The sequence below is a fragment of the Gouania willdenowi genome, chromosome 11 (genome assembly GCF_900634775.1).
Source record: "Gouania willdenowi chromosome 11, fGouWil2.1, whole genome shotgun sequence".
Taxonomy (NCBI): domain Eukaryota; kingdom Metazoa; phylum Chordata; class Actinopteri; order Blenniiformes; family Gobiesocidae; genus Gouania; species Gouania willdenowi.
In genome coordinates this window covers 24488802-24502234 of record NC_041054.1, presented here as the reverse complement: position 1 = coordinate 24502234, position 13433 = coordinate 24488802, and the positions used below count along the sequence as shown (strand labels likewise).

Here is a 13433-nt window from a genome sequence, read left to right as displayed (position 1 = left end):
CTTCCAAAATTTTACATCATCTGTAACCACTAAGGGCCGTACTTCAATATGAACAAAAATTAGCCATGTAGGTCATATAGAAACTTATAAACGTAAAAGCACTATTTGTTATGGGAATGTGATTTTTGGCAAGAAGTGCCTGGGATATAAGAGTTTAAAGAGTGACTAAACTCTGAGGTTTTGGCTGACCTGCCACGAGGGGGATGATTAAAAAAAACATATTATGGGCGGTGCTCCTGGAGCAGTGAAGAGACACCCAGTTTTTTCTATAAAATCTCTAAAGCACAATCTGTTATAATAACCACCTACTCAATATTCCCTATACCTCTATTCACAATTCTCTCAATCTAACCTACTCGCCACAGATTGCAGAGTCCACAGGTGCTAGTTTTTTGAAGAAGAGACGGGGTTAACAGGGACGTAAGAAGCCACCAAAATGTCACAAACTATTCTCAGCCGATAGCAAAATTCAGTTGTGATAGCCAGATTTAAACTCATAGAGGGCAGTCACTCTTACATTTTTACAACAACATATGCCACATTTTAAAGATTAAAATGTAATCTAATATTTTAAAAATATTCAATTTAAAATATAATACTTAGATTAAAATGTTAAGATTTGGACTAGGAGCAACACTACTTCACACCCAATTAAATTAGTTTTCTGTAGGAAAAATATTGGTTTTGAAGTTTAGTTACTCTAAATAGCGAGGCGTTTTGCATTGGCTAAATGGAGGAGAAAACTGCATAAGTTCCGCATGTCTCCAGTATGTTCCTCACACCTTTCGAGGGGTCCTCGGGGTGGGGTGGGTGTATATGGGCTGGATAGGGGTGTATTTTACTTTACTTTTCTTCTATTCATACTGTTGTAATGACTGAGAACAGAGGGACATATCTTTATCTTACATGTTTTATTTTGACCTGTCACCTATTTATCCTTTGTTCATTATTACTGTATGTATTTGCAAGTAATATTTCCTCTCTGTATGCCACCTTCTAAGAACACACAATGATATGAACATTTTTGCAAATAATAAAAAAATGATCAAGAAATAAATAAAAAATAGAAAATTACTAAAGTGTGGTTTAGAAAGATGAACCAAATTAGCAAATCTTACTGCATGCTGACATTTGACTTGATTGTGCAGCCCTGGCAACATTCATTCAGGAATAGCCAACTGGTAAAGGGGTTGAAAGACTTGTGGAATCACTCCAAAGCAGAGGTGGGTAGAGTAGCCAAAAACGGTAATCGATTTAAAGTATTTTTACATGTAAATTAAGTTTACTAAAGTAGAAGTAGTCTTCCCAAATACTGACTTGAGTAAGAGTGAAAAAGTGCTCAGTGGAAAAGTAGTCAAATACTGAGTAACATCTTACTTATTCAAAAAACATCAAAATCACAACATCTATTCTCAGAACTTATACATTCAAACGCTTTGTAAGGAAAATGTGACAAATAAAAGCAAATTCACCTTCTCTCCTTTACATAATTTCCTTACATCACCCTTTCCTCTCTCTGCCTCCCTCCTGTACATCACCCCCCCCCACTCTCTTCCTCCTGCACACCTCTCCTCATCACCCCTCTCTATACCACCCCATCCCCTCTTCAAGCCTTCCCCTCCTCTTGATACTGAACCTCATTTTCCTATTTACTTTATTTCAGTATTAATTGTATAAAGATAAATGAACTAAAAAACCAAAAATAACTGCTAAAATATAAGAGTGACATAAGCTCAGGCTTTCCAGGTTGACCTGCATTTTTTGAGGCAAAAACAGTTTAACTTACCGCGATATGCTTCCATAGATTAGAAGTGGAGTCCTTGTATGCAGAAATGACAAACTGTTTTTTCTGGCTAAGGCAGCCACGCATAATATAGCTGTTTTTATTGCATGCCGTGAAAGAAAACATGCACTCTATGTGAAGCCAGGGGTGGACTGTCTCCACCGAAGTTGTAAATGGCTGCTCATTGTCCGCCATGGTCACATTAATAAGATAAGCTGGATGTATCGCCACCGGTGGAAGTCTCGCGATGTTTGATTGTCAACACTTGATTGGTTGTTCCCTGTTGTATAGGATAATGCAGGAGAGCCATAGACCAATGAATGACTCGGATTGTTTGAGATACTGCAAATGAAACAGCTTCTCTGAGAGCAGGATATAAACGTTTCTTCGAAGAAAAAAAAGACTGATGTTAAAAGTAATGAAATTCCCGCTCTCGAATTGTAAAGGAGTAAAAGTAGAAAAAATACATCACAAATTTACTCAAATAAAAGTAGAAGTATGCTTCAATAAATCTTTTTCAAAAAGTTACTCAAGTTCATGTAACGGAGTAAATGTAACTCGTTTCTACCCACCTCTTATTTCCAAAGTAATTTGTAATAAGTGTAATGTAGTGGTATTTTCATTGTAATGGTTACTTGTTTGCCATGGCAGGATGTTTTTTGTTCAGTGTTTTCATTTTCTGATGAAGTGAGGAGGGTGTCCCAATCTTGACTGTCTTATTTATGGTCTCCCCCTCCATTAAAGTGCCCTCCACAGCTACAAGTGAGACTTTATTTGGAGTGTCACTCGGTAGTGATGGAGTATTGTGTAGCGTAGGGGGCAAAAAACGATCACTGATCCGATCATATGAATAGGGATGTGTACCGAATCCGGTATTTTTTATGTTCCAACCTAATTCCTATGGTACTACCTGGTATGGATTCATGTAAACTCAAATGTTACCATGATTCGGTTCTTAAACGCATCCTAGTGACTGTGAGGGAGCTGAAGAAGTGGTAGGTTTCTATGCAGAATATTAACACAACATTGCATGCGCAAGAGCATAATGACGTCAGTAGGATGATGGCAAGCAGTCAAAAGTATGGCTCCGCTTTTTAAAATGCACCTGCCAAACCTCCACACAACAAACATGTAAATGTGAACTTCACTCTGGCACTTGAAAACCATTTAATTTACTCCTTTGAACTGTGTGCTGTGTCAACTACAAGAGTTGGAGATCAAGTTGATAAGGCACGCGACACTGGAACTGTGCTGCAAAGCCTCCATCAGCAGAAATATTTCCTGGTTCTGTGGCATTGCAAAACTCACTGTTGCTTTAAGGTATTATGCTATTTTTCACACATCTCTATTTGTTATAAGAACCCGAACAACATAATATTTGAGGTTTATATTTATTTTGTGGTTGTGAGTTTGACAAACGTTGCTCCACGGTGTGTTTATCACATCAGCAGCGGAGTCAGTCAGCTGTTTCAAACTCTTAACAGAGCTACTTCGTCACTTTCTTGTCATCCTCAGTCCATTTAAGATGATAGTCTGCTGTTTTGTCCAACTGCTGTCATAAACACGTCAGATCATGTCAAAGCCAAGGTGATACGAGGCGATATAACGGCTACTAAAAATGGAACTGATCGTGAGCTCTCACACTGCGCTTTAGACTATATACTGGACACTCTATACACTGGACGTAAATATATTTTCTGTGGATAAAAGGACTAGAGGTTAAGGGAGCAGGCTTGAAATTGTAGGCAAACTGGTTTTAATCTCCCTGGTCTATCACTGTGTGATGTTGATCAGTCCCTAATATCAAAGGGCTCATGTTACGCTAAATCAACTTTTCTGTGCTTTAAACATAATAAAAGTGCTATTTGGGCTTCATACACATGCCCAAAGTGTTTTTTTCATTGATTCCCTCAATCGTTAGTTAGAGGGTGATTTGCTCTTTTCTTACTGCAAGGTGAGCCCAAACACATCGCTCCAATTTGACGACGCGTTCCCACTTTGATGACAAATTTGACACGACACTAAGCTGGAGAAGCCGCGCCTCCAGGAAGCCCTCTGCCATGATTGACATGTAAACAAACACGCCCACCAAGGTGAGCATGTCAGCGTCCTTTGCGCAATGCTATGTATGTATTTTCTACAGCCTATGTATGTACCAGCGAACGCCCCGCCCCCACGCTCTGTCTTGTGTTTATAATGCAGCGTGAGCTCAGCTATGGAGTGTGTGGGAGGAGGGTGGGCTGTCCTCTGGCCCTACGTCATTGTGTGGGGAGGAGGAAGTCAGTGTACCGTTCATAGACAAGCCCACTCATGAATATGAATAAGTAGGCCGCGAACCAGCCTGTTTGTGTAGAGTTGCTCATAAAGTCACTTTTCAGAGGCTAAAACTCTGGAAAACAGGCAAGTTTGTGAAAATAAACCTCAACAACTTTGTTTTTGGGCTTCTTAGAACAAATGGAGATGGGTGGAAAAATAGCAAGATATGGGACCTTTAACCCTAACTGCTCCCTGGGCGCTACACCGTGGCTGCCCACTGCTCCTCAGGGAGAGTTTTAATGTAGAGAAAACATTTTGTGTATGTAGCTTTACATATATGACAAAGTATAATGTATATTCTATATTAAACCACAGTGTTGGTTTTACCTGTGAGGTAGTTTGAGAGGGAGGAGCTCACATTCTTTTAGGGTAGGAGGAGCCAAGTCGGGGGGAGGAGTTTCCATGTTGTGACTTCATAACGCGAGGAAAATTATTTTTTACAAAATGTGGAATCACCAGGGAGGGAGGAAACAGAACTTTTTCAACTTTGGCCCTATGAATGAGGCTAAAGGGATGTATATCACTGTAGCAAAACCATTATAAGTTAATTTGTCATAATATTACCCCTTTAAAGTCCCTATTTCCAGGTGCACAGCGGAGGTGGGCCACACACACACGTCCAGTATTAAAGAGCGCCTCTTCAAACTCTCCCTTCACTCTTCGGCTGCACGGACCTGATAAACAAAACATGCTCCTCCACACACACAGATTCTAGCAGTTGCTGACTCCGCTTTCAGAGCTGGAAAGCAGACCGTGCCCAGCCACTTCGCTCCAACTGAGCTACAAGTTCATTTTCACATAAGTTTTCTCCTTGTGCACAAATGCGAGTGAAATGCTTGTACTATAATGCTGTGTCACGTACAGCGAACATGGTGTGGAACGTCTTTGAAGTAAATGAGATGGATTCAACAATGCAATGGGAGCATCTACAAAAAGTTTCAACGTGACCACAATGTCATTGATCGGAACACTACAGCTGATCATACTAATTACATGAAATGCTAAATATCGGCGCAGTAGTGTAGTACATATATAGTGACTGCAGTTTCACAATGACATGTCTATTTGAATTTTCTTTGTGGCTCAGGGAGTTAATTTAGCGAGGGTTGCAAGGATACTTTAATACCAACATTGCATCTTGAGTTAATGGCTGTTCATGAATTCCAGGAGGAGCCTCCCAGCAAGAAGAAGAAAATTGAATCCTCCACAAACTGGACAGGTATGTTCAAATCGCTTTCATTATGTAGTGTTTGAATTAACAGTGACGACATGACAATGTTGTGTAAAAGAATGAAAAAAATCCTATACAAATGAAAATGAAAGCTGTCTTATTCAAATAGGTAGTCAGTGGATAAAATATTCAATTCATTTTATTACAGCGACAAATACAAAAAAGGATTTTCACGTCACTTATGGAGTCATAAACTAAAAAATCAGACATTTCAAAATGAGCAGGCCAACTCTCACATATTGTACCGCTGTTTCTGCAACTCATTGTGCGCCCCAGTTAGCACAGCTGCGACCACCAGGAAGGTCCTGACGCACAGACCCTGACTAATGAATTGTTCGATTTGCTTACAATGAGAGCTAATGAGTTTCAAAAATAACATCTTGTTTTTCACTTAGGGCCTGGGTGCCACAGTAATGTCATCCAAAGTTTACTCTGGTAATTTGTTCTGAGGGGGTTTCGGACCAAATAAAATCCTTTTTGCATCTCATGCAGGGCTTTATATCTTCAAGATAGGCTTGGAGTTTCAATTACTCTAAAGTGAGGAGGACTAACTGACTGTGTAATAAAGCTGGTAAAGGCAACACTGGGCAGTTTACCAATGGTCTCATAACTTGGCTGAATAAACCCTCAGACATTCTAAAACTCACTGCTTGTTTGTGTTTTAAATGTATTTCAGATGAGGTGGATGAGATAGAAGTTTATGGCAGTGAGGCCCAGTCAGGCACTCAGCTGGCCACCTACTCCTTTGAGGTAAAAGACCAGAAGAGACGTTCTCTGAATAAAACTACACTGACTATGTACTAGCGCTATGTATTAATTGTGTCTTCTTGTAGGTGTGTGACAGCATCCTCAACATCGGACCTTGTAACAACGCTTCCATGGGAGAACCTGCTTTCCTGTCAGAGGAGGTGCACATATTAGTGACTAAACACAGTTGATTGTACTGATACACACACAAAATAGGACTTTATGATGAAACTGTTTTGCTGCCACTTTTCAAGTTATTTAAGTTTCAAAAGAGTACGAGCTCGAATAAGATTCAAGCAGTTGCAATGACAAATGAGCTGTTTATCCAAGCAACATCTTTTGCAAAGAGCAGTAACCAGAAATGATTTACTGCTATCTATGTATTAACTAACTTTTAAATCGGAAATCTATTTGTAAATAGGTCCAAGGAATAGCTCATTACTGAAATAATAGCAAATAGAAATATTTTTTAAGTGTTTTTTTTTTTAGTATCAACTAAACGTCCCCCGGCACTTCCTTTTACTGGATTTAGCCTAAGCATTAGTATAAAACTGCCACATTGTCGGTAAAGTATGAAGTTCTGCTAGATTTAAATGGCTTGTTCTCAAGTCGTATCTACTCATGCATTGCAGGAACAATTTGATTATCCAATTTAAACTAAAACTATACATTTTCTCTGGTAATCGAACGCAAGAGCTTTTCACGTGAGGTGAAAAGCTTTTAACTTTTGATAATAAAATCTAATGTCTAGAATCTGTACATAATGTTAAGCTGTGACTCAAAGGGATTCTTTGATTGCTTTTTCCCACAGTTTCAGAGTAGCTCTGACCCTGACCTGGAGGTCGTGGTGTGCTCAGGCTACGGGAAGAATGGTGCACTGTCCGTACTGCAGGTGAAATTCCACACACAGTCACTGACCTTCTAGTTTTTTTGGTGCACATGCGTATGTGTATGCATTGTTGTACAAGTGTATATTATAATTGCACCGTGCTAAAACCTGTGGTTGCAAAGTCCATCTGCCACAGGTTCACAATGACGGTGCAAAAGTGAAGTCTGGGTCTACCATGGGCTGCCTCAGAGATCGACAGAGTAGCCTGTAAACACACCAGATACAACTGTGATCTGCTTTTTTTTTTTCTTTCAAACACCCAGCATGATGATCTTGTTCTCTCAGCTTTTATTCTTTTTTTTTTTCCACAGAGGAGCATTCGACCTCAAGTTGTCACCACATTTGAGCTGCCAGGTTGTCATGACATGTGGACTGTCATCGCAAACGAAGTGAAGGAAGAGAAAAAAGTAGCGACCTTTGTCTGCTCACTGGTCAGCTTTTTTCCTCCCTATTAAAAGCTTCCTCTTTACACAGGTTAACAAAGGTGATGAATCGGAGGAAAGAACTGAGACTGGTGAGGAAAGTGAAAACGGGGGAAATGAGAAACAGGAGGCAGATAAAGAGGAAAAAACGAAGGCAGAGCGACCAATGGAGGATGATGCTCAGAAGCATGGCTTTCTCATTCTGAGCAGGGAGGATTCAACTATGGTGAATAATACATATTTTACACTTGATAGGCCTACAGGTATTTCCTTCTTCTTTTGGCTTTTAGTTTAACATTTTTTTTAATGCAATTTGTTAGAGATGTTATTGGTTGTTTCCAGGGCTATGAAATTAGGTGAATATATACTGCACATTAACCTGGCAAGAGCCAGGGAGGGACATGAACAGAATGCTTGAAGCTGATTGGGCAAAGCGCCTGTCCACCATGATTTATTTTAGCCAATCACACGGTAACAAATGATGTCATCATTGGCATGCGCCGCAGAGACGCTGCTACAACAACAAGGCTCTGCTTTGCCGTCTTTACTGTCCAAAATTGCACAAAGTGCCTCTCACTGTTGCACTTTCAAAAGGAAATGCTGGATTCTTCTAAAACTGAGTTTATAGCAGCTTCCACACGTTCATCTTTCTATTTTGATTTGGAGCTATGTTAATAGCGGTAGCCCTGCTAGTTCCTCTCTCCGCAACTGCGCATGCGCCAGTGTTGCTTCAGGGCTTCTGCCTTCGCCACACCCAGATATCCCATCATAAACCACAACACTGCCTCATTATTGGTTCTAAACGTTTCACTTCAGTTTTGAAAGGCAAAGTTGGGAACAGCACAAGATGGATTCTGGTGTTTGTGAACACCAGGAGAATCCATTTGGCAGACAAGGTTAACTGCACATACCATCAGTCTGTAAACAAATGCAGATGTAACCATGATAAGAATCAGTAGACGGATTACAAAGGTTATTAAAATGAGTGCAATAGTAAATGAACTGCAAATCAAAAGCAGATTGCATTAAATAAAAGTTGCATATGTAACTTTGGTTCTATGAATCCTGAATGAATGCCAGAGGTGGGACACTGAATGACACCCTCTGATGGTGGGTATTATACCAACAAAGTCACTATAACTTCTGGTTTAGTCCGATGCAAAGTCTCTTCAGAATCTTACTCGCTGAATATGAGGATTCCGAATCACTGACCGCTCTTACGGTAATCCAGGATTCATAGAACCATAGTTACACATGCAACTTTTATTCTATTTCATCCTTTCTGATCGCCAGAGGCAGTGCTTCAAGCTCTGGATGCTTAATACTAACAAGGTCATGAGGAGTCACAATGCCTCCACCTGCTCAGCCTTCCAAATGTTGGGCTGGTGGCAACTGGATCAGGGCTGGTTCGGCTGGGTTAATGGGATTTCACCCAAGAGCTACTCAACCTCCGCCAGTCTGACCGTTCTTAATGCCCGGGCCGTATAACTGCAATCCATACAGGGGTCCTCTGAAAGGTTCTTCTGCAGATGTTCAAGAACAAGGCAAGAGGGATTCATTGGGGTCGGGGAAATAGAGCAGCAGTGGCTAATTGGCAGGGCAACCAGTAACACTGACTAATGGCGTGTTTCCATTGGCGTTTTCAGCTCTACACGGCTCCACACTCCTCGCTTCTGGGACCCAATACTGGTTTTCCGGAGCGTTTCCATTGAGCACTAACCTGACACAAAACTGCCAGTCTCCATGGATTGCACTTTTTTGCTGCCATTTTCACAAGATCACAAAAATCAATGGTGGCCAAATGCTTCCTCTATGTGCGTGTGTTGGTGATTCTGAGTTTGCGCTGTAATAATTCTCAGACGCAATCAGTGTCTGCTTTGAGCCTTTGTTACATGTTGAGACAAGGGCTGCTTTTTTGGAACCTCAATGGAGGTACTAAAAAAAGCAGCACCAGGTACCACAGAGGAGGTACTTTTTCCCAGTGGAAACGCGCAAAAATAGAGTAGGGCCGAGCCGAGTAGAGCCGATACCGCCAGTAGAAACATGCTATAAGAGGAGAGTGAAAACACTGTTGTTGCCAATAAGCGTGTGTACGACAAACACAAAGCTGCACCAATACAGGGACAGGGGAGCGACAACACTGCCATCACTTATTATAGGCAAACACTTATAAAGGCAAATATATAATAACTAAAGTTGCATCACTACAGGGAGAGGGGAGCAGGAAGATGATACCTTCACCTATAAAAACATATATAATAAATAAAGACGCACCAGTACAGGGAGAGGGGAGCAAGAGACGCTACCTTCACCTATAACTATAAATAAGTGAATATGACTAAAACTGCATTAATGCGGGAAAGGGGAAGCGTAAGACGCTACCTCCCGCACTGTGCGGCATGGCAACAGAAACCAGCTGTACACAAATTCAACCTGCCCGGGGCGTCCAACTCTGTCACGGGGAGGCGAACCACAGCGTCCGAGGATGAGCTGCTGCAGCTCCTGGAGGGTGGACAAGCTGCCAGCAACTCCAACAACACGTTACAGACCGACCAGCACGACGCTAGCAAATATAGCTTCAGCCTTCTCGGTAAACAAGCTGCCGAAGCACGCGATTAACAAACCTGCTTACAGTGAGAAGATTAAAAAGACTGTGCTTCGGACTAAACCGAAAGTTATAGACTCACAGGGTCCTCTGGGTCACATGTGACTTTGTTGGTATAATACTTAACCTGCAAATGCATTCAGTGCTTGAAGTACCGCCTCTGGTGGTCAGGAAGGATGAAATAAAACAAAGCATTACCAGTTCCATTATTAGTTTTACAAAACCAAGCTTCCTTTTTATTTTTACCCAAAGCACTACTTCTCTCATTATATTTTTTCACATGCTGCAACCAGTAGATGTAGTATTGTGCCTTGTTAGTTTTATTTATTTTTTGGTCCTGCTGCTTTGGTTTTCCTGTGCTGATTAACTACCAGTGCTACCTCAGTTTTGCTCTGTATGGCTGGCAATGACATTTTGCCTCTCGGCACCTTTGTGTTTTCTGGTAGATTCTTCAAACAGGAAAGGAAATCATGGAGCTGGATACCAGTGGGTTTGCCACTCAAGGACCCACTGTGTATGCTGGGAACATTGGTGAAAACAAATACATTATCCAGGTGTCTCCAATGGGCCTGCGACTCCTCGAAGGAGGTAGAAGATTTAATTCTTATTACAGGGTTAGGAAATGGGTATGATGACTGGACAAACTGTGTAAAGGGAGCCACCAACATCGACTGTAGATGTGACTGTTTCACGAATAATATTAATTATGACTGAAGGTAACCTTTTTTTGTTCTCAACACTTTGTTTCTTCATTTTTAATTGTACTTTCAGTGCGACAGCTCCACTTCATCCCAGTGGACCTGGGTTCCCCCATTGTGCATTGCTCTGTTGCAGACCCTTATGTGGTTATCATGACAGCAGAAGGTGTGGTCACCATGTTTGTGTTGAAGACGGACTCCTACATGGGAAAGACACACAGGCTGTCTCTGCAGAAGCCACAAATTTCCACTGTTAGTCTATTACACACACACATACACACACGCAAGGTCACTCGACTTCAAGTATTCTGAATCTGTCCATCCTCCACACCTTGCTTATCTTTCAGGCACATATTTCCATCTTTTCCATTGTAAATACTTGTTTAAAGACTTCATTAAATATGTTTTTGAACCGAGGAAAACACTTTTATCAAAAGCGACGTACAACACGAGCAGTTAGGGTAAAGGGCAGGGTTGGGGTGATTTAGATTTTTCAGTTACAATTACGTTTTCAATTACCCATGTTCAATTACAATTTAATTATGATTATAGTGACTAGCATTTTACATTGCCTTACAATTAAATTACAATAATTTTCTATCCTCAAAGTCAATTAGAATTGCGTTCTCAACTACTGAATTTCAATTACAATTAATCACAATTACGGTGCCTGAAATAAATAACCCAAAAAAAGTAAACATTTCTTTTTGTGTTAGCTTTCTGTTAGCATCTCTTATGATAATGGGTCATAAAACAGCTGTGAAATACACTTAATACAAATATCTATCATCTAAGCCTTGTTAGGCTTCATAATCAATGAACATATAGGTTTTAATATTTTTGGTGTGAGTTTTTGTGTCAGTAGCCGTTGATTTCAATTTATTATCCCCCACCACAAAGTGTGGAAGGGGGATATAGGTTTGAGCTCTGTCTGTCCGTCTGAGTTAAAGGGGACAGCTTTTCTCAGAAATGGTTTAAGATAGGATAACCAAATTCGGTGTGTGGCTTCAGGGTATCAATATCTTGATGGAGTTAGAAAATGAGAAGCGCGCTGGAGTAATTGCCCTTGTTTCGTTTATTTTTGGTGGGGAATGTTAATGACCATGTTTTTTTGTTTTAAATGGTAAAATGTGTGAAAGCTTGATATGAAACATATTTTAATAGTTAACTATATATGTGTAGAACTGTAACATGGTTCACCAGTTTTAAGTTAAATTATAATTGACAATTTTTATAGAACTTTCATGGCAATTACAATTACAAAGTAAATTATCTAAACTCAATTACAATATCATTATGATTACGACATCATCATATTTTTAAATTTACATTTATAATTATCCTATTTAAACAAGCATCTCATTCATTTGGCAGCAATCTCGTGTGGTCGCTCTGTGTGCATACCGCGACATAAGCGGGATCTTCACTACAGAAAACAAAGTAAACTCCTCCCTCAGGGAGGACACCACCATCAGGGGTCAGTCTGAAGCAGAAACCATCATTCAGGATCTCAGGTGAATTTTTCCTCCATCTGTGCCTAGCGGAATAAGAAGATTTACTCGCCCCTTCTGTCTTCTGAAAGACTGATTTGTTTCGTACAGCAATGTAGTCGATGATGAAGAGGAAATGCTTTATGGAGACTTGAGTTCCAATCAAGCACCGCCAAATGAGGAAAACTACCACTGTGCCACTGCCCCCTCTGGAAGTGAAGGAAGCACGACCAAAACAGAACCCACTTCCTGGTGCATGGTCGTCAGGGAGAACGGTGTCATGGAGGTAAGAGTTACAAGTGGAACAAGTTATGGTTCAGTAGATTAGAATATACTTTGTCACATATACAGGTCATATATGAAATGTGTTCTCTGTTTTAAACCCATCCCGGAGGAGCATGTGGGCAGCCACGGTGTAGCGCAGTTAGAGTTCAAAGTGCATTCGGCAAGTTGGAGGAGAGAGAGGACTTTACTTTAACTTTGAACAAGTACAACTTTCAGAACCTTTCTGCTGCTCTCCTGCCCTGCCTCCAAGGTCCCTCCCCCAGAGCCGGCTGACGTGTAATCCACACAACAAAGACTGTCAGGTCACTTCGTAAGGATATTGTGTGCTACTTTCTAATAAAAACACCAACCTGGGAGCATTTGGTGTCTTCGCTCTTCCTCCTTCATCCGTCTCTTCCTCCGGACTGAGCTCCATAGGCACACTACCTCTGAGCATTGCTGTGGCTCGGCCAAATCAGGTCACGCTGCTGCAATCACACACACTTCCAATCACCGGGTGTAATTAAAAGTCCCCATTTGAGCTTAAACGTTGATGTTAGGTCCCCCCATCTACTTTGTGGCGGCTTAAACAACCCTGGGCCGTAACACGGAGGTATCGACTTTTGGAGATGTGAAACGGAAGGGGGCGGGGGCTCTCATCGACAGCTGTCCGACAGTCCATCAAACACAATCCTGGCTCTGATTGGTTCTTTTTGCTCGGTCGCGGTGTATTCTGGCAATTTGCGGGAAGGCGGGACTTAATGAGCCCGTTTTTTTTTTTTTTTTTTTTACAAATTACTAGTTTCATGTAATGTTGTCTTTACATAGTAACAGTTTTAGCAAATATGACAAAAAGTCACTTTTATAAGAGTTACCAGCTGTACCTTTAAGGGGCAACGTCCCACAGGGATGGCACATGTTGGATTTGAACCAGTGACCCTCCAGTTACAAGCCTGTTTCCAAGTCACCCCTGGCATGGTATTATAGA

The 13433-nt window shown here is 41.0% G+C and overlaps 1 protein-coding gene across 1 annotated transcript in view; it reads left to right on the top strand.

Annotated features, from left to right (window-relative positions):
• Nucleotides 1-13433, top strand: part of cpsf1 (cleavage and polyadenylation specific factor 1) — a 40046-nt gene that overhangs the window by 11982 nt on the left and 14631 nt on the right. Inside the window, exons 13-22 of the mRNA XM_028460854.1 lie at nt 5267-5318; nt 6007-6080; nt 6164-6238; nt 6889-6969; nt 7278-7373; nt 7441-7614; nt 10440-10581; nt 10765-10943; nt 12066-12205; nt 12293-12467. Coding sequence (XP_028316655.1) covers nt 5267-5318; nt 6007-6080; nt 6164-6238; nt 6889-6969; nt 7278-7373; nt 7441-7614; nt 10440-10581; nt 10765-10943; nt 12066-12205; nt 12293-12467 — 1188 coding nt within the window. The remainder of the gene's footprint in view (nt 1-5266; nt 5319-6006; nt 6081-6163; nt 6239-6888; nt 6970-7277; nt 7374-7440; nt 7615-10439; nt 10582-10764; nt 10944-12065; nt 12206-12292; nt 12468-13433) is intronic.